We start from the raw sequence: 19,344 nt of genomic DNA on the forward strand, positions 1-19,344 counted from the left end.
GAACAGCTCAGCCAGGCAGAGTTTGCCGATCTCAGATCAACCAACTTTAAGACAGATGATACAATTTAAACATTCATGAGACAAGGAGCAACAAGGGAGCACTAATAATCTCTTGTTCACTGCGAAGCATTGTGTTTTTGTTCCCAAAAGGTTTGCCAAAACCGTTTTTTTAAGAACTTATAAAAATAAATAACCTTAAATTTGACAATACTTTCACTATAGGAACACATCCCTCACCTTTTTTAGCTCAGAAAACTGTAATAGGAGAATAGTCTTAACAGTGCAATGATACTTTGGGAATGTATGCATTTTCATCAAGTTTAACTAGCATACAGCACCACTAAGATTCCTATAGCTTGTCCAATCAGAACAGATCATGGAATTGGCTTGCTGGGTAATCTGGGTAATCAGGAGGAGGAGCCATCTTGGTGAATGGCTGCTAGCCAACAGCCGTCCGTTTTAAATCCGTTTTTTAAAATAGTTTTTAGTGAGTCCTGTTTTTTGTTTGTAGAGGATATGGTCTTTTAATGTGGGGGGTAGGTGTAAACTTTATTTCTAGGTCCGTACCTGGTCGGTGTGGCAGCCTTTTCTCCGGGCTGCCCGTCGACCCGTCCTCGTGGCCTACCTGTGGGCTTGGAGCGCCGTTTCCTGGCGGGGTCCGCCCAGCACCTCGGCCTCGGCGGCGGCACAGCGTTGAAGCGCTGGAGCGGAGCGGGCGACGCCTTGCCTGGGTCGCCGCGCTGGAGCTCTGGCGAGCTGGACCGCCAAGAGCAACATCTCCGGGCTGCGGAGCGGAGGCGTGCGGCGAGGTGGCAGTGCGGAGAGGCGGCGCCGACTTTTTCATCAGGAGCCTGGGAGCTCCAAACCGGCGCGGCCTTGTCAGCTTCGGCAGCCGCGGGCTCCAACCAGGAAGCGGCCGTTCCAGGTGGCCCAGCCGCCGAAAGGACTCTCCCGACGCCGGGGCAAGACCACCCGGTGAGAACGGCCAGGGACATCGGGCCTCCGTAGAGGCAATTGCGGTGGCCTCAATAGGCCTGACTTTGGGGTTAACATGGGGTGGGGACTGGACATTGTGCCTTCCCCCACAGTGCTATCCACTGTGGGGGGATGATTTTTTTTGTCTAATTGTAGTCCTGTAGGTCTGTGTCCAAGATGGCTGCCGTGAAGAGAGAGTGGACGCTGGCGCGCTTTGGCTGCCGCTGCTCTCTCTTCACACTGTGTTTTTGATTTTCTGTTTTTGGATTGAATTCTGTTTTTAATTTGTGTCTCTGTGATGTCTTTATTACTTGTTATATTCCGATTATATGTTATTCCGATTACTATGTAAGGTGTCCTTGAGATGTCTGAAAGGCACCCATTAAATAAAATTTATTATTATTATTATTAATCTATTTTTATAAAGCACTTACAAGCAAGTGTGCTGGTTTAACAACTTGAATAGCTTTGGCTAATGCAGCAGACATTGCAGTCAGTTGACTTCTAATCTGTTCAGAGGGCATTGGCTGCAGGTAGGGACCCACAGGTGAATCTTCTCGTGGAGAATAATTAAGGTCGGAGCCAAAACTCAAATTACGGGAAGAATGATCGATGCGAACCTGAAACAAAAGGGGAGAATGAACAAAGACAGAAAAAGTCATTTTCCCTTTATTCAGCAGTACAAACCTTAGTCCAATAGTACGGTATTTAATAATTTACGGCTTTGATAATTGTACATTTTCCTGACCACTCTCTCAATCTCATGTTTTCAGTAGATTAACAGAATCCACAGGGAAATAAAATATGTTTGTTATCCTCCTTTCAAATTATACTAATAAACTTAAATTTCATTTCAGTGTACACACAACACCCACTTGGAATTAATTTAGCTGCAAGCACATTTAAAATTAAGTAAAGTTAAATTGAATGGATCTTCAATTCAGCCGTTCAAGTTACTTAGCACTTGGTCGGATTCTTGGTATCGTATTAACTAACATAATTTCATACAAATTGTTTGATCAGCAGTGCAAATGGCTAATTACGTTTCAGAGATCATAATGTATCACCAAGGAGTACCGTATTTCACGGCAATGAAGACGCACCTGCGTCGAAGACGCACCCCCATCTTGAAAAATTAGCTACATTTTGAAAAAAGGCTGGCGGGACAGGATCAAGGTTTGGTTTAGTCCAGGGGTCGGCAACCTTTTTGCATGGGGGCAGGACCCATGTTTGTGAGCGGATGGCGATCTGCAGTTTCCAGATCGCCTGCGTGCCCTGGGACTGGCTGCAGTTCCCAGGTCGCCCGCGAGCCCTGGGACTAGCTGTAGTTCCCAAGTCGACCGCGAGCCCTGGGACTGGCTGCAGTTCCCAGGTCGCCCGCGAGCTCCAGGACCACCTGCAGTTCCCAGTGTGCCCCGGGTCTAGCTGCAGTTCCCAGGTTGCCAGTGAGCCCCTGGTCTAGCTGCAGTTTTGCTCGGCGGTGCTGTCCTTTTACAGCCGCTGTACTGAGGAATCGCCAAGTCTATTTTTCTTGGCTAACAATCTAACCTTTGGCCTCCAAGATGCAGGTAAATATTCGGGCCTTATTCTAGGGTTAAAAATAGCGTCTTCATTGCGGGAAGTACGGTAATTTCCATTGATTGCCAGTGTGTGAAGACAGTAAGAGTCCAAACAAGAACAAATAATTATAATTTATTACATTTTAACCAGAAAATTAAACACAATATTTGAAATATTAGCAGAAGTTTAACATTAGTGCATAGGTCAATGTTTGCAGCTTCTGGGATTACCTGCAAATCACAGTGCCGGGCAGCATCAACAATAGCACGTTCCAATTGAAAAGGATCAACAAATGGAACCAAGGAAACCAATCGAGTAAATTCAATACTTTGGTATATTTGGGCCACCTGTGGCAAGCAAAAATACGCGGTTAAACAGGATTTTAAAAAGTTTCTATTTTTATGCCTTTCAGAGTCCAAGTACAGATTTAAGCCTTGACTAACTTTTAACTGGTTGCAACTGTGTAAATAAACCAGGTATTGCAGTGGAGACAAGGAACTGCAGATGCTGGAATCTTGCGTAAAACACATGGTGCTGGAGTAACTCAGTGGGTCAGGCAGGATTTGTGGAAGGAATGGATAGGTGATATTTCAGGTCGCGACGCTCCTTCAGACTTGGATAATTGTGTTGTTGCTTAGTATGAAGTTGGATGCACACTGTTCCCGTCTGATCCCAGAGACAATGCTGGTGTCCAAAAGATTAAACATATGGGGATGAAACTGAAGCTCATATATAGCTATCAATAGCAATATTAACTTAGTCAAGCAACTAAAAATATTATGCACTATACAATGATACAAGAAAATTCCTGGCAATAAAAGGTTAACAGCTTGTTTTTAAAACAAATACTCATGAACAACAATTATTTAAACAACCATCAATAAGGATGTAGCTTGTTGAATAATAGGTTGCAAACTACCATTCTCAGTGTATGGAGGGGACTGGCAGTTATGGCAAATGTGGTTAGACCATCTGCTAATTAACCTCCAGCTCTACTTTAGCACATTAATAATATCACTGCTCTCAATGATAGCGAGCAAGATATATAAACGTGCTGCAATACATTTTGAAAATAAGCCAACCATCTTCAAACCTCAAAATATCTCATCTCTTTTAAACAAATCTGGTGCTCTTATATCTTTTGAAACAAATGCTCAAAAATCTTTGGACCACTGCACTGAAAACAAAGTGATCCAAGATTAAAAGCTTTTCAGATTAGATTTCTAGGATTTTGAAAACCTCGAACATCCGGGAAAACAAATCTTCCTGATTTCACTCTTTAAACACCAGAGCAGTTCAGAGTATTTTCCTCTTGTCCTTCAAGGAAATAGTAGTTAACTATTATTAATTAATTTATTGTTTTTGATTAAAGCATCCACAACCTTCAAAAAGGCTGGAAAAAAACATTAAACTAGAATAGTACAACATGGAGAGGATACTTTACACTCTTTCCAAATTCTTTCCGAAACTTCAAATGCACAATAGCATTGTCCATAGCCTTAGTAACATACAAGATGGTAGCAAGAAAACACGCTTCTAATGAAGATTTAAATGCATGAAAATCTGAGACTTCGTCAAAATTAAACTATCATGCAGTTTTTTAAAAAATGAATATTTATTTGAGGAGAATGTAACCCATTTAATCATTTTTCTCATTTTGTTTAGCTGCAAAACCAGAAATCCGTTGCGGTAGGACAGTTGCGATTTTACACGAACAATTGGAGGTTAATATTCTTGAAGATGAGAATGTTGCTCTTAGTTTCCAAAAACATCCATAGGTAAGTGAGGCAGAGAAAATAATTGGGGATCAATTGCCAAGATAAAATGACCAGCTTCACTATTTCAGCCTATGATTTCTTTCATAAAACCAGCAGTATAACAAATATTCCAGTTATAAGTTGCATGAACAAATCTCAATTTCAAAAATCTTAAATGGAGTAGCTGCTAGTAGAAATATTACAGGGAGCGAGAATATAAAGGCACAAATCTGCACATGTCAACAGAAATAATTTGCCACAGCACAGAAACAGACCCTTCGGTCTATCATTCCATGGAACCTATTTTACCCACCAATACTTAATCCCATTTATTCACAACAATTCCGTATCCTTCTATTCTTTGGCAATTCAAGACTCAATTATTAAAATAACAGCCGCAAACCCGTAAAAAATCATTTAACTCTAGTCACTTGTATTCAACTTTAATTCCAAAGAGCTAAAATCCACAAGTAGTCCAACCTAACCACATACACACCTGCTGAAGAAGTCGAAGGATAGTGTTGTTCTGCAAGTGAGGCACATAATGCAGAAGGTCCGGTTCTTTTTCTGACTGATCTCGAATCCAATTGAGAACCTGGAGGAGAACATGGGGATGCCAGATCAACTCAGTCAATTTATGAAAAATATTCTACAGTATACAATGATACAAACAACATTTTTTAAATAACATTCCTGGCAGTGAAAAGCTAGCAATATTTATTTTAAATGACCATCAATAAGGAAGCGGCTTTGTCGCATTCTCAGTGTATGGAGGGGACTGGCAGTTATGGCACATGTGGTTAGACCATCTGCTAATTAACCTCCAGCTCTACTTTAGCACATTAAAAATATCACTGCTCTCAACTGACAGAGCAGGATATCAAAGCGTGCTGCCTCACACAGCAACAAATTACATTATCAAATAGGGCTACATATCCTCAAGATAAAATATCTTAACTCCATTTACATATCTTTGTTCTACATCCTTTTGATACCCTTGCTGAAAAATCTTTTGATCTTTGCACTGAAACATGACTTGGTCCGTAATGACTAGTGAACCGAGTCAGAGATTAAAGCTGTTGGATATAAAAGGTCTTTATTCATCACAAGGAGACATTCTCGTGGAGACTTATATGGTAGAATGTTCCTGAACTCAAAGCACATCATATTTATATACTCTTAACAAAGATAACAGCAGGTGATTTAACACAATTTCAGTGGCTGCAATGACAGGGCTTACTTTAATATTTTGACTTAGTCAAATCGTTCCATTGAATTACATATTTACAATAAAGCACACGGTACAGTAATTGACAACGTATCTCTAAACGTTCAAACACATTTGCTGCAACAATGTAATTCACAAGAATGGTCGAAAGACTTCTGAGAACAGAGCACCCAGACACCAAAACTAATGCTAACAGGGCCGACTGAGCACACAAATAGTACAATTAATCTTAGACAGCAAATAGCCTACAATCATGCCTGTTGTGCCAAATGACAAAATCAGCCTGGCGTGAAAGCTTCTTTTATCCATATTACAATAGCACAAAATAACTTAAGCTGACCATGTTTGATGTAGGCCAGTTACACCCCCCCCCCCCCTCCCCCCCAATTGTTTTATGTTCCATTGCTGCATCAAGAAAATCTGATGGTCATATCAGTTTGCAAATCGTATCTCCTTACCAGCCAGAGCTCTGGGCTCTGCAGACAGTACTGTTTGTTCGGATTTCAGGTACGGGACAGGTAAATAAAAGCCGTTTATTTTATGTATAAAAGTGCTCCTTAAGATGCCTTTAATTCACATTTTACGTTGCGAAACGGTGATTTTCCCCCCCATACGAACCGGCTGTATTTTTCGTGCCGATATGGAGTTTAAATTCACCGCAACCGCAACTTTCCAAATGATCGCGTTCCAGAAAAATCATTTAAAGATGATTTAAATGGCCATTAATTTACAGGTATTAAACACTAAATTCCTTCCATTTGGCCTATAAATCCATGACAATGAGATTTCAAAATTATGTTGTATTGTGAATTCTTGTGTGAATGTTATTTGGACACTTAGGCTATTTAAAAATGTTAATCTATTCTTAAGAAATTGATAGATGTTGAGATCTAGTAATTGAATTTTGTAATTAGTTACAATTAGGTAACTAATTAATTATATGCTTTAATTTCAAGTCATCTATGTAAGATAGTTTCATATTTGTTTCAGAATGCTTCAATCTATAATAACTGGAAACAAAATTCAGTTCTCTTAATTTTTAAGTAAGTTATGGGCTTTTGACTGTCATCGATCACAGCTTTTGAGTTAAGTCAATGGAAAAGCAATAGGAAACAAGGTGCTAATTTCCAAGTATGAAAATAGCCATAGCTTTTTTAATACTGAAGATATGAAAGTGAATTAGGTGTCAAATTAAACTTCTTTTTATGCTTTATCTGATGGGATAAATTAGACTTGATTTTTAAAATCTTAAAAATTTGTAACATTGCTAGATTGTTTGCCTGTACATTAGGGGCGGCATGGTGGCACAGCTGCTGTCTTACAGTGCTCAGTGCCAGAGACCCTGGATCGATTCTGACTACGGGTGCTGTCTGTTCGGAGTTTGTACGTTCTCCCCGTGACCGCATGGGGTGTCTCAGAGGTCTTAGGTTTCCTGACACTCCAAACACGTACAGGTTTGTAGGTTGATTGGCTTGGTATAAATGTAGATTTTCTCTAGTGTATGTAGGATAGTGTTAATGTGTGGGGATTGCTGGTCGGTGCGGATTCGGTGGGCCGAAGGGCCTGTTTCCGCACTGAATCACTAAACTATACTGGTACTCTGAAGATTGATTCTAGTTTGAATCAAAGCCTAGCATAATTCTATAACTCCTGAATAATTCTTGAGGCCAAATTCACAGCTTTTCAGTTTAGAGTTGTGGGATTCGTTGCGTTCTTAACGCTAGAGCTAGGGCAGTTAAGAGCATTTTCTCTGTTCTTGATTCCAGAGAGAATGTGTGCATTTACACTATGGCATATATTTAATTAAGGCGTCCACAATCTGCAAAAATGGATGGATAAACATTTAACTGCATGAAGCGGGGAGCACCTCGTACACTTTCAGAAATAATTTGAAAGTTCAAATGCACAATAGGAAAGTCATGTGCGATTTTTACCTTAGTAACACGCCCACAAAGTTTGAGTGGGTGGAAGTCCACTTCTAACCAGTTAAAGACTTCCTTCACGTCAGGTACTGCATACTGCATCACATTGAACCGCACCTTACATTTATTTAAAACAAAAAGGCTCATAAATGACATTGAAATTTTAAAGATGCTTTCCAAAGAAATGTCAAGATCCCAATATTTTTACAAAGAAATCATACAAAAGTTATGAGAATCCAAGACAAATGGTTAAATTTCTCATATTCTTATAGTAACTTTATATATCACATCAAATCAACACTATGACTTAATTCTGTGATAGCCTCCAAGTAATTTGATCATGATACCAAACGCAATCTAATTTTAATAATTGTGCAAAATCTCATTAGTTATCTGATGGAAATGTCAGATCTTAATTGATCCCTATTACTTTCAAAGTAATTCAACGTTGCTTAAATATTCATCATGAATTCGATCTTAAATTATTTAATTGGCTTTCATGAAACTGAAAGAATACATACAGCCAACAGAAATAATGAATGTGAATTGTTAGGAAACAGTTTTATTTTGGAAGAGTAGGTTTTTCTGCCAGATATGTAAGAGTATTTTGCCAAACCAAGCAAAATTCAAGCATACTCAAAATATACTCATATTCAAAAGTTTAAATTATTTTATAAGAAAATATTTAGACCAATTACTTGACTAATTACTATCACAATGATCTCTTCATTTGACATTGCATGCACCTGGCTTACTAAGCTTCCCAAAATGCTAGAGCTCCCTCTGTCAGAAGGCTAACGGGCAACTGTAGCTACAACTAATCAGCCACATTGCTATTAACCTTCAAGTCTTATTCTGGCACATGAGAAATACCTTGAATCTCACCATGATTGAGAACAAGGTAATGAAATGTGCTTATTTCCAGGTACTCCATAAAACATTGCAATTATTCAGTTATTCAGTTCACTTAGTGTGTGGTCAGAGAAGAAAAGTTAACATTCACGTTGACCATGTTGCGCCAATACAAATTTTAAGAATTAGGGTAACAGACACAAAAAGCTGGAGCAACTCAGCAGGACAGGCAGAGAGAAGGAATGGGTGACGTTTCGGGTCGAGGCCCTTCTTAAGGCAGCTGTTCAAGTTTAAAAAGTGGCAATAGGATTCGAAATAAATTGGATCTGGCCATACACCTATCACGTGCCTTACATTCACTTTTACCCCCCCCCCCACCATAATGCATCTATTCCACCTCACTTCCTTTCCTGTTGACATTTTGCAGCTCAGATGAAAGAATGTCAACATTAAGTTTTAATGCACTGGTATTTCGACCAGTTTTTGACATGTATTCAGATTTCCAGCATCGATAGCTTTATTTCTGTACTGTAATCCAACAGTTGACCTAAATTTATGAATTTAAAACATTTCAGTCAGATTAAACGTTCCTCGAAAAGTCAATACAGAATTCAGCAAAATTAACTGTTTGTAAAAATGTACTTAAAAGTCAAGTTTTTGGGGAAGCACCTGGGAAGCACATGTCTAGCAGTTCATCAACAATTACAAAAAAAATTATTTTAATTTTTAATGCTGAATTAACACACCCAGTAAACCAGAAAGTGTAAAGTTAGAAACGAGTTAGAAAATTTATGTTAAACAAAAAGCTGAGGAAAAAGCAATGAGCTGGCTAACTGATTGCTGTATAAACCTAAATGGTTCTTCAATGCCCATTAGGACAGAAAAAAAACGTGTTCTTTATGTCTGACTGATATGCGCGTACAACACACGAGCTGGATCGTCTTTGTGCCACATTCCAAGAATAAACGGGGAAAGAAAAGTCAGGAAAAATGATTTGCTCTGCTAGGATAAAAAGTCAGGAACATTTTGTACCATATCATTAATTAAACTCTGCCGCGTTGGAGGGGCCTGAAGTCCCAGCAATGTAGCTAGTCGTCGGTGCTTTTCAACAATAATACCGTCCATGTCCAATAACCGGGCAATGTCTGTTCTTTCAGGGGTAATTGGAATTGATAAAGTAGCCAAAAGTACTCTGGTAGACATCCTGTAAACATAGAAAATAAAACCAATAAATAAACAGTAAAAACAGCCTTAATGTTGCAATATAAAATGGATATTGTGTGTAATCTCTAAATGACATGACTTTAAAGAAAATTACAAATTTGATATTTTGGGGAACTGGATGATAAACCTCTGGAACACTCCAGCATTTACTGCATCTAACAAGATTGTGCTTGTGTATTTAAAAGAGCTAGTTAAATTGATAAAATAATTATGTTGTTGCGAGCAAATTCTTTCAAATTTGAAACCTGTTCAATTATCAAGATAGAACTTTCTAACTTGCATTCCTTTTACTTGCTGCAACTTTAAAAAATGTGGTTTAATACCAAAGAAATATCAAAATCAAAGTTAAAGTTAAATAATAGACCATCTTAGTAATCCTAAAGAAATGGTTCCACCAAGGAGCTCTAGAGATTGACAACTCTCACGAGAAAATGCCAGGTGTGAACCTACATCTTGTCACTGTGTGATGTGGGATATAGGATATCAGCACACCTCTCAATCCTTTTATCGCTGAAGTGTTCCATTGGATTTGTATGTTTTCTCTCCAAATGATTGCAAACTAAAGATAGCATCTCTCCATTCATCAATATTTATAAATATTTTTGCACCTCTGCATCTCCTCTGGGGAAAGATTCTTTCTCATCTCTCTGGACAAATGGTATAATCGGTGAAGAGTAGATGCGTGAAATAGCGCATTCCCAGACTTCCAGAATACAGTGGAAACTTTATTATAATAATTTGACATCAACTGGGGTTTGGGAGGCTTCTTAGACAAGGAGAATAATCCATGAATGTCTTCAACTGCTTTGAAAGCTTCCTGTAAAATAAACATACTTCAGTAAATCCTGAATTTTAATTCACGCATCATTGAATATTAAGGTGAACAAAACCCACAACTATTTTGGCAGCAGTTTGTTGGTTGCCCAGTTAAACCATGGTCTTAATACAAGTTCAGGGATGGTTCAGTTGAATTCAATTATTTCTCAAGCATACAAATGAGGGCAGGAAGTGCGGGGGGGGGGGGGGGAATTCGTAAGGACAAAAGCAGCAAATATGTGCTTAGGTGCTTCAGGGCAAGGCTAGAAGATCTACAATACTTGGAGAATCGTTACTAAGAGGGTGCAGACAATCATTGGTAGAAGTAAAGATGGTAGTGGTAATGGGTGGGGTGAAAACTGATAGACAGGATCACTGGTGGCTTAGCGTGTCAAGAAAAATCACTGGATTGTCAGGGTGGCCTACATTCAAGAAATTCGTAGGTTAATTGGCTTGGTAAATGTAAAAATAGTCCCGAGTGGGTGTAGGATAGTGTTAATGTGTGGGGATCGCTGGTTGGCACGGACCTGGTGGGCCGAAGGGCCTGTTTTCGCACTGCATCTCTAAACTAAACTAAAACTAAACTAAGTTGACTTCCCATGATTTCCTGCACTTCCCCAGATACAGGGAAGGTGCCAGAGTATTGGCAAGTAGAATATATGCCACTTTTTCCAAGAAAGAGCAGAAAGACATTGCTAGCAACTACAGGCGTGTCAGTTTAATCTTGCGAGTAAGATTTTCAAACTAAAAGTAGGAAACTTAATTGACTAAAATCTCTAAGTGCCTTTAATGAGAGGCAGCATGAAATTACAAAAAACAAATCAAATCTATTCAAAACCTTCTTTTGAAGATGAATAGTTATCAAAAAGTAAATATTGTCAAAATAGATTTTAAATGTGTGACAAAGTACCATCTGAAAATCTAGTCAGCAAAATTGAGATTAATGCATTAGTGGGGCAGTGCAAGGCTGGGCAACAAACTGGCTTAAAGAAAGAAATCCAAATGAAATATTCAGTAGACTGGAGAACAATAATGGTGTTCTCCGAGGGTCAGCACGAGCACCGCTGACTATTTTAATAAAGAATTTGCATTTTGAAATAGAGATTGTTTTCAAAATACACAAAACCGAAGGTGATACCAGTCATCTGCAGCAGGATGCAGGATAACCTAGCTGCACAAATACATGACAAGAGGAATTTAGACAAATGCTATGCAAGACATTTTGACAGAAGAGATAGGAACCGGCAATATAGTCATTTGAAATGTGGAGACTCCAGGAGGATAAAACGGGGACGAGGACTGGCATACATAGATCATTGCAGATTCATCAAGAATGAATATTTAGCACATCACATGGCCACAAAGTAGAATCAGCATGTACAAAAGCACAGACGTTATGCTGAATCATAAAGATATGGTTAGGGCCACAATATAAATATTGTATCCAGTTCACGTCACCACAATTTGGTAAGGATATATCCTTAGGACATTGATTTACCAGAATTTACCTGATACAACAGATTTTAACAGATTACATTTTTTTAAATGGAGATTGTTCTCCTTGTTAATGAGAGATTTGTCTACAAGATCATTCTGTGTTTGATGAACAAAGTGGGGAATATTCACATCAAGTTTTATATTGAGAGGCTTTACCACAGTTAAATGTGTTGTGCATCAAATGTCAAGGCATAACGTTGCTAATTTTAAAAGCAGCATTGCTAAGTTTACAGCTAAATTGTTACTTTGAAAACAATATATTTATTATGAATAATTTTTGTGTTACCTGCCAAAGCTCCATACTAATTGCACTATCTAGTTGTACAAGTCGCGTCTCTAGATGCATGGATTGGCTTTCAGGATTATTGAGATTGATTGCTGTGCTTTGGTTATGATGACGTTGGATCTGTCCCAAGTGCATACGCAAGTTGTCACATAACTTGCGGAATTCCGCCTTACGAGTATACTGCAGGCAGAACTTGAACGCTACAAGAGGTAAAATATTACTTTATTAAAATTGACAACATACTAATTAAATGTAGACCATATGTCCAAACAAAGTCAAAAACTAGCCCGGCTACCTGAAGTTTGTTCTTGCACATTGGATTATGACACAAATCAAGAATACAGGGTGACAAGACAAACAACAGAAAGGCAATGAACTGGTGGGAACAAGGTTAAAAAAAATGTTAATCACTGGCCTCATTTCAGATTTTAACAAGTTGACCAACACGTATTGGTAAAATTTCTTTTTAGTCCTTTTGGAGCGGGTATGGGAGGAAGAAATGATTCCTAATTCACAAACTCCACCAGAAAAACAGGAATAATTAAGTTCTGGATTAATTGAGGTTGTCACGCCAAGGACACAGGAAGAGTGAAGGTGGGTGACTGGGAGAAAGAGGAGTAACCGTGCAGTGCAGGAGACCCCAGTGGCTGTGCCATATGAAAACAGGCACACCCTTTTGAGAGCTGTCGGGGCAGACAACGCTATTAGTCCAAGCGGCAGACAGGTCGGTGGCTCCAATCCGAGCGATGAGACTCGACTGGCGAGACCGACATCAGGCAGAGCTATAGCAGGGCTCGAAATTAACGGTTGCCCGGGTGCCAATGGCCACCTAACGTCCCGCCGGGCAACCTAAAAGTCGTGTAATTTTGCCCAGCTGGTATATAAATACACTGAACTTTTATCGCCCGTTCTGTATTATGTTTACATATTCTATTGTGCTGCAGCAAGCAAGAATGCCATTATCCTATCTGGGACACATGACAATACAACTCTCTTGACTGGGAACTGAATATTCAAGGATATTGTCCTATCGAAAAGATAGACAGGTGTGCAGTGGGGGTGGGGTAGCTCTGTTGGTGAGGAATGAGATTCAGTCCCTTGCAAGGGGTGACATAAAATCAGGAGATGTAGAGTCAGTATGGATAGAACTGAGGAATTGTATGGGTAAAAATACCCTAATGGGAGTTATCTACAGGCCCCCAAACAGTAGCCTCGATATAGGGTGCAAGTTGAATCAAGAGTTAAAATTGGCATATCGTAAAGGCAATGCTACGGTTGTTATGGGAGATTTTAACATGCAGGTAGACTGGGAAAATCAGGTTGGTACCGGACCCCAAGAAAGGGAGTTTGTGGAGTGCATCCGTGATGGATTCTTAGAGCAGCTTGTACCGGAGCCTACCAGGGAGAAGGAAATTCTGGATTTAATGTTGTGTCATGAACCAGATTTGATAAGGGACCTCGAGGTAAAGGAGCCATTAGGAGGTAGTGACCATAATATGATAAGTTTTAATCTACAATTGGAGAGGGAGATGGGAAAATCGGAAGTATCAGTGTTACAGTTGAACAAAGGGGACCATGTAGCCATGAAGGAGGAGCTGGCCAAAGTTGACTGGAAAGTTATCCTAGCAGGGATGACAGTGGAACAAGAATGGCAGGTATTTCTGGGAATAATACCTGTAGGACCAGTTCATTCCAAAGAGGAAGATTCCAAGGGGAGTAAGGGGCGGCCGTGGCTGACAAGGGAAGTCATGGACAGTATAAAAATAAAAGAGAAGTATAACATAGCAAAGATGAGCAGGAGCCCAGAGAATTGGGAAACTTTTAAAGAGCAACAGAAGTAAAAAGGCAATACGGGGAGAAAAGATTAGGTGCGAAGGTAAGCTAGCCAATAATATAAAGGAGGATAGTAAAAGCTTCTTTAGGTATGCGAAGAGGAAAAAAAGTTAAGACTAAATAGTTGGACCCTTGAAGACTGAAACAGGTGAAACTTTCAAAGAACAGAGGGTAACTAAAAAGACAATACGGGGCGAATTATTATGAGGAACAAGGAAATGGCAGACGAGTTGAACAGGTACTTTGGATTCGTCTTCACTAAGGAAGACACAAACAATCTCCCTGATGTACTAGTGGCCAAGGGATCTAGGGTGACGGAGGAACTGAAGGAAGTTCAAATTCGGCAGGAAATGGTGTTGGGTAGACTGAAGGGACTGAAGGCTGATAAATCCCCAATGTCTGATGGTCTGCATCCCAGGGTACTTAAGGAAGTTGCTCTAGAAATCGTGGACACATTGGTGATCAATCTCCAATGTTCTATAGATTTAGGATCAGTTCCTGTGGATTGGAGGGTAGCTAATGTTATCCCACTTAAGAAAAGTGGGAGAGAGAAAACAGGGAATTATAGACCAGTTAGCCTGACATCGGTGGTGGGGAAGTTGCTGGAGTCAATTATAAAAGAGGAAATAGCAGCACAATTGGAGAGCAGTAGCAGGATCAGTTTGAGTCAGCATGGATTTACAAAGGGGAAATCATGCTCGACTAATCTTCTGGAATTTTTTTGAGGATGTAACTAGGAAAATAGACAAGGGAGAGCCAGTGGATGTAGTGTACCTGGACTTTCATAAAGCATTTGATGTCCCACATAGGAGATTAGTGGGCAAAATTGGTATTGGGGGTAGGGTACTGACATGGATAGAAAATTGGTTGGCAGACAGGAAACAAAGAATAAGGATTAACGGGTCCCTTTCAGAATGGCAGGCAGTGGGGTACCGCAAGGCTCGGTGCTGGGACCGCAGCTATTGACAATATACATTAATGATTTAGATGAAGGGATTAAAAGTAACATTAGCAAATTTGCAGATGACACAAAGCTGGGTGGCAGTGTGAACTGTGAGGAGGATGCTATGAGGATGCAGGGTGACTTGGACAGGTTGGGTGAGTGGGCAGATGCATGGCAGATGCAGTTTAATGTGGATAAATGTGAGGTTATCCACTTTGGTGGCAAAAACAGGAAGGCAGATTAATATCTGAATGGTGTCAAGCTGGGAAATGGGGAAGTACAATGAGATCTGGGGGTCCTTGTACATCAGTCACTGAAAGTAAGCATGCACGTACAGCAGGCAGTGAAGAAAGCGAATGTTGGCCTTCATAACAAGAGGAGTTGAGTATAGGAGGAAAGAGGTCCTTCTGCAGTTGTACAGGGCCCTAGTGAGACCACACCTGGAGTATTGTGTGCAGTTTTGGTCTTTAAAGTTGAGGAAGTGCAGCGTAGGTTCACCAGGTTAATTCCCAGGATGGCGGGACTGTCATATGTTGATAGAATGGAGCGGCTGGGTTTGTATACTCTGGAATTTAGAAGGATGAAAGGGAATCTTATTGAAACATAAGATTATTAAGGGTTTGGACACGCTAGAGGCAGGAAACGTGGTCCCGATATTGGGGGAGTCCAGAACCAGGGCCACAGTTTAAGAATAAGGGGTAAGCCATTTAGAACAGAGATGAGGAAAAACATTTTCACACAGAGGATTGTGAATCTGTGTAATTCTCTGCCTCAGAAGGCAGTGGAGGCCAATTCTCTGTATGCTTTCAAGAGAGTTGGGTCGAGCTCTTAAATATAGCGGAGTCTGGGGATATGGGGAAAAGACAGGAACGGGTTACTGAGTGTGGATGATCAGCCATGATCACAGTGAATGGTGGTGCTGGCTCGAGGGGCCGATTGGCCTACTCCTGCACCTGGTGTCTATTGTTTTATAGATGGAAGCCATTGAAGTTTCATTACATAGTGACAAAGTTAAACCAGTGGAAAATAAAATTCAAGGTCAGAAATAATTAATTTTAGCAAAGTTTTGATTTCACTTGGTATCTGTGTAGGAAAGAACTGCAGATGCTGGTTTAAATCAAAGGTAGCCACAAAATGCGCGAGTAATTCAGCAGGACAGGCAGCATCTCTGGAGAGAAGGAATGGGTGACATTTCGGGTCTGAAGAAGGGCCTCGACCTGAAAAAAGTCACCCATTCCTTCTCTCCAGAGATGCTGTATTTCCCGCTGAGTTACTCGAGCATTTTGACCTTCACTTGGTATCTAATATCTTAACGAATAATTGAATAACAAATGTCATGGCCTCAGGTTTACATGCAAAATGCAATATTCTGAGTGCAATGACAAGGTTAAATAAATACAGAATTAGGATAGCCCATTGAGTCTGCACCGCCATTTGATCATAGCTGATCTATTTTACCCCTCTCAATTCCATTCTCCTGCTTTCTCTCTAACACCTTTGACACTTTAATAATACCTCCACAGCTATACGCGGCGACTATTTCCATTGATTCAGTACCAAATTAATTCAGAAGTGATTAATACAAATAGTCAGACCAGCATTTATATTAGGGGTACTTTTCAGTAACACTGTAAAGTTAATGAAACTCCTTTGTAATGCTAAGAACTTTTGTAATGTTGAGATTGAGGAGCGTACATAAATCCCTCAAAATGGAAACATGAGCAAATCTTTTTAGTGGCATCCACTGAAAGATAAGTGCACATATGTTAGCCTGAATAAACCTTAGCGAGGCCATTATCTTTTGCTTACTTTAAAAATAGTGACATGAGCTCTCATATCCATTGGTTTGTCTTTTGCTCAAGTATGGTGAGCTATAGGTATAATTAAAAAAACTTGCAAGCAGCAGCATCACTGGCACAGACTCACATCTACATCCTGGGCCCAGGACAGTCATCAGAGATGTTAACACCCATAAATCTGTAGCTGCCAACTCTCTCAATCACCAACCAACCATTGAACATTTAATTCAAATTACAGCATCTCCAAAAGTGCAACATCTAACTCAGAACCGAGCTTGTATTAAATCCAAGATTTTGTGTGATCTATAGAGTGGGACAAAAACTAGCAATCTGCATTCAATAGTATATAGATACTTTATTGAAGCACATTGGGAGCTGGATGGGGTAGAAAGCAATAGAAACTTAACCAGTAGTTGGATACAAGAAGACAGTCAAATTGAAAAGGATTTTGATTCAGAGACCAATTTCATTGTAGAGCAATGGAACATATTGCTTGGGACAACAGTTCAGGTAGACACCAAATTAATTTTTGGGACCATTACTCAAATTAAGAGGCGTTAGTGGATGAATACAGGGATTGAACAGATTCTGTTCACTGTGCACAATTTTGAAATGGAATGGGGAAAGGCGTATAAAATATATTCAAAAAGCAACCTCTACCTTGTTGAGCAATGTCATGATAAAGACGCTCCACTTTAGAATTGTTACGCAACAGATCCAAACATTGTCTGTAGGATTCCCAAAGAAATTTGACCCATGGCGTAAGCAAAAGGCGATCTGTACGATCTTGGGTATCTTCACCACTAACTGCGCTCAACAGCACACTGAAAAATAAATATTCCATGTAAATACCTTAAATGTATTTCAAGCGTATTTTTTAAGCAATCCAAAAATCCAAGTTACTACTGAAGCTAACTTCATTTGATGGCACAAAAAGTTGATACAGAAATAAAACATGTGGATTAGAGTATGCAAAACACACTTAAAAAGTGATTTAAAAAAAACTAAAGGCAGGTTTACAAGAGCCCTAAAAATAAGTGCATAGCAGTTAAATGCAACAATAATACCAAACAAAATATAATCATTTTGTGAATATGTGATTATGGTTTGCTTTCCACGACAGTATTGTTAATGCAGAAATTCCACCTGGAAATTTGGCTTTCTAATTGTGAGATGTTTGCATAGCATCACAAAAATAAGATGGCTATAGTTATCTTGCCTTTTGTACCAATTCATATTATTCTACTCAAGCCTTGCTGGTGCATGCTTTGAATGAAATAACCTACTTACCTTTATTTTCACCTAAATATTTTACTTTGATTAAATGGATTATCTTCTAAACATTTCAATAAGTTAACTTCACCATTATTAAAATATTGATGGGCTTAAAGCAAAAAAAAAAAAATCTGTCATCGTGCACCCAGTGTTTGACGTCTCCTGTGGTGACATATCTCCCATCCAACCTTTACTCGTTTACACAATGCTCGCTCATGCAGCTGAGTTGGCTGTAAAAATGTGAAATTCTGAAAAAATTGTGTATTGTTTCCAACTGGACGAGATCAAAGACCCCAGACAAGTTAACTACACAAGAGACTGCAGACGCTAGAATTGAGCAAAATAATTGCTGGAAGAACTTCACAAGTCAACCAGCAACTGTGGAGGCAAAGATGTGAGCGACATTTCAGGTCAAGACCCTGCATCTGGAACAAAAGTGTGGAGGTCAGATACGCCATTTTGTACGTATGGAGTGCCCTCCATAATGTTTGGGACAAAGACCCATCATTTATTAATTTGTCTCTGTACTCCACAATGTGAGGTTTGTAATAGAAAAAAAATCACATGTAGTTAAAGTGCACTGTTAGATTTTAATAAAGGCCATTTTTATTCATTTTGGTTTCACCATGTAGAAATTACAGCAGTGTTTATACATAGTCCCCCCATTTCAAGGCACCATAATGTTTGGGACACAGCAGTGTCATGTAAATGAAAGTAGTCATGTTTAGTATTTTGCATGCAATGACTGCTTGAAGTCTGCGATTCATGGACATCACCAGTTCCTGGGTGTCTTCTCTGGTGATGCTCTGCCAGGCCTCAGATGATGTATTGCAGCCATCTTTAGCTTATGCTTGTTTTGGGGGCTAGTCTCTTTGTTTTCTCTTCGGCATATAAAAGGCATGCTCAATTGGGTTCAGATCAGGTGATTGACTTGGCCACGACCATTTTTTTTGCTTTGAAAAACTCCTGTGTTGCTTTAAAGTATGTTTAGGATCATTGTCTTGCTGTAGAATGAACAATGAGTTTTGAGGCATTTGTTTTGAACCTGAGCAGATAGGATGTGTCTATACACATCAGAATTCATTATGCTACAACCATGAGCAGTTGTATCATCAATGAAGATAAGTGAGACAGTACCTTCAGCAGCCATACATGCCCAGGCCATAACATACACACCACTGTGTTTCACAGATGAGGTGGTATGCTTTGGATCTTGGGCAGTTCCTTCTCTCCTCCATACTTCGCTCTTGCCATACAAGTTAATCCTTGTCTCAACTGTCCACAAGATCTTTTGCCAGAACTGTGGTTGCTCTTTTAAGTACTTCTTGGCAAACTGTAACCCGGCCATCCTATTTATGCGGCTAACCAGTGGGTTGC

General features: G+C 39.7%; 1 protein-coding gene across 1 annotated transcript in view; it reads right to left on the reverse strand.

Moving 5' to 3' along the window:
* eif3a (eukaryotic translation initiation factor 3 subunit A) overlaps nucleotides 1-19,344 on the reverse strand; it is a 58,958-nt gene that overhangs the window by 25,975 nt on the left and 13,639 nt on the right. Inside the window, exons 4-11 of the mRNA XM_033033972.1 lie at nucleotides 17,353-17,516; nucleotides 12,118-12,317; nucleotides 10,127-10,335; nucleotides 9,327-9,498; nucleotides 7,455-7,559; nucleotides 4,789-4,887; nucleotides 2,766-2,882; nucleotides 1,410-1,595 (exon numbers count right to left, since the gene is read on the reverse strand). Of these exons, the coding sequence (XP_032889863.1) occupies nucleotides 1,410-1,595; nucleotides 2,766-2,882; nucleotides 4,789-4,887; nucleotides 7,455-7,559; nucleotides 9,327-9,498; nucleotides 10,127-10,335; nucleotides 12,118-12,317; nucleotides 17,353-17,516 (1,252 nt within the window). The remainder of the gene's footprint in view (nucleotides 1-1,409; nucleotides 1,596-2,765; nucleotides 2,883-4,788; nucleotides 4,888-7,454; nucleotides 7,560-9,326; nucleotides 9,499-10,126; nucleotides 10,336-12,117; nucleotides 12,318-17,352; nucleotides 17,517-19,344) is intronic.

The sequence above is a fragment of the Amblyraja radiata genome, chromosome 15, assembly GCF_010909765.2.
Source record: "Amblyraja radiata isolate CabotCenter1 chromosome 15, sAmbRad1.1.pri, whole genome shotgun sequence".
NCBI classification, from domain to species: Eukaryota; Metazoa; Chordata; class Chondrichthyes; order Rajiformes; family Rajidae; genus Amblyraja; species Amblyraja radiata.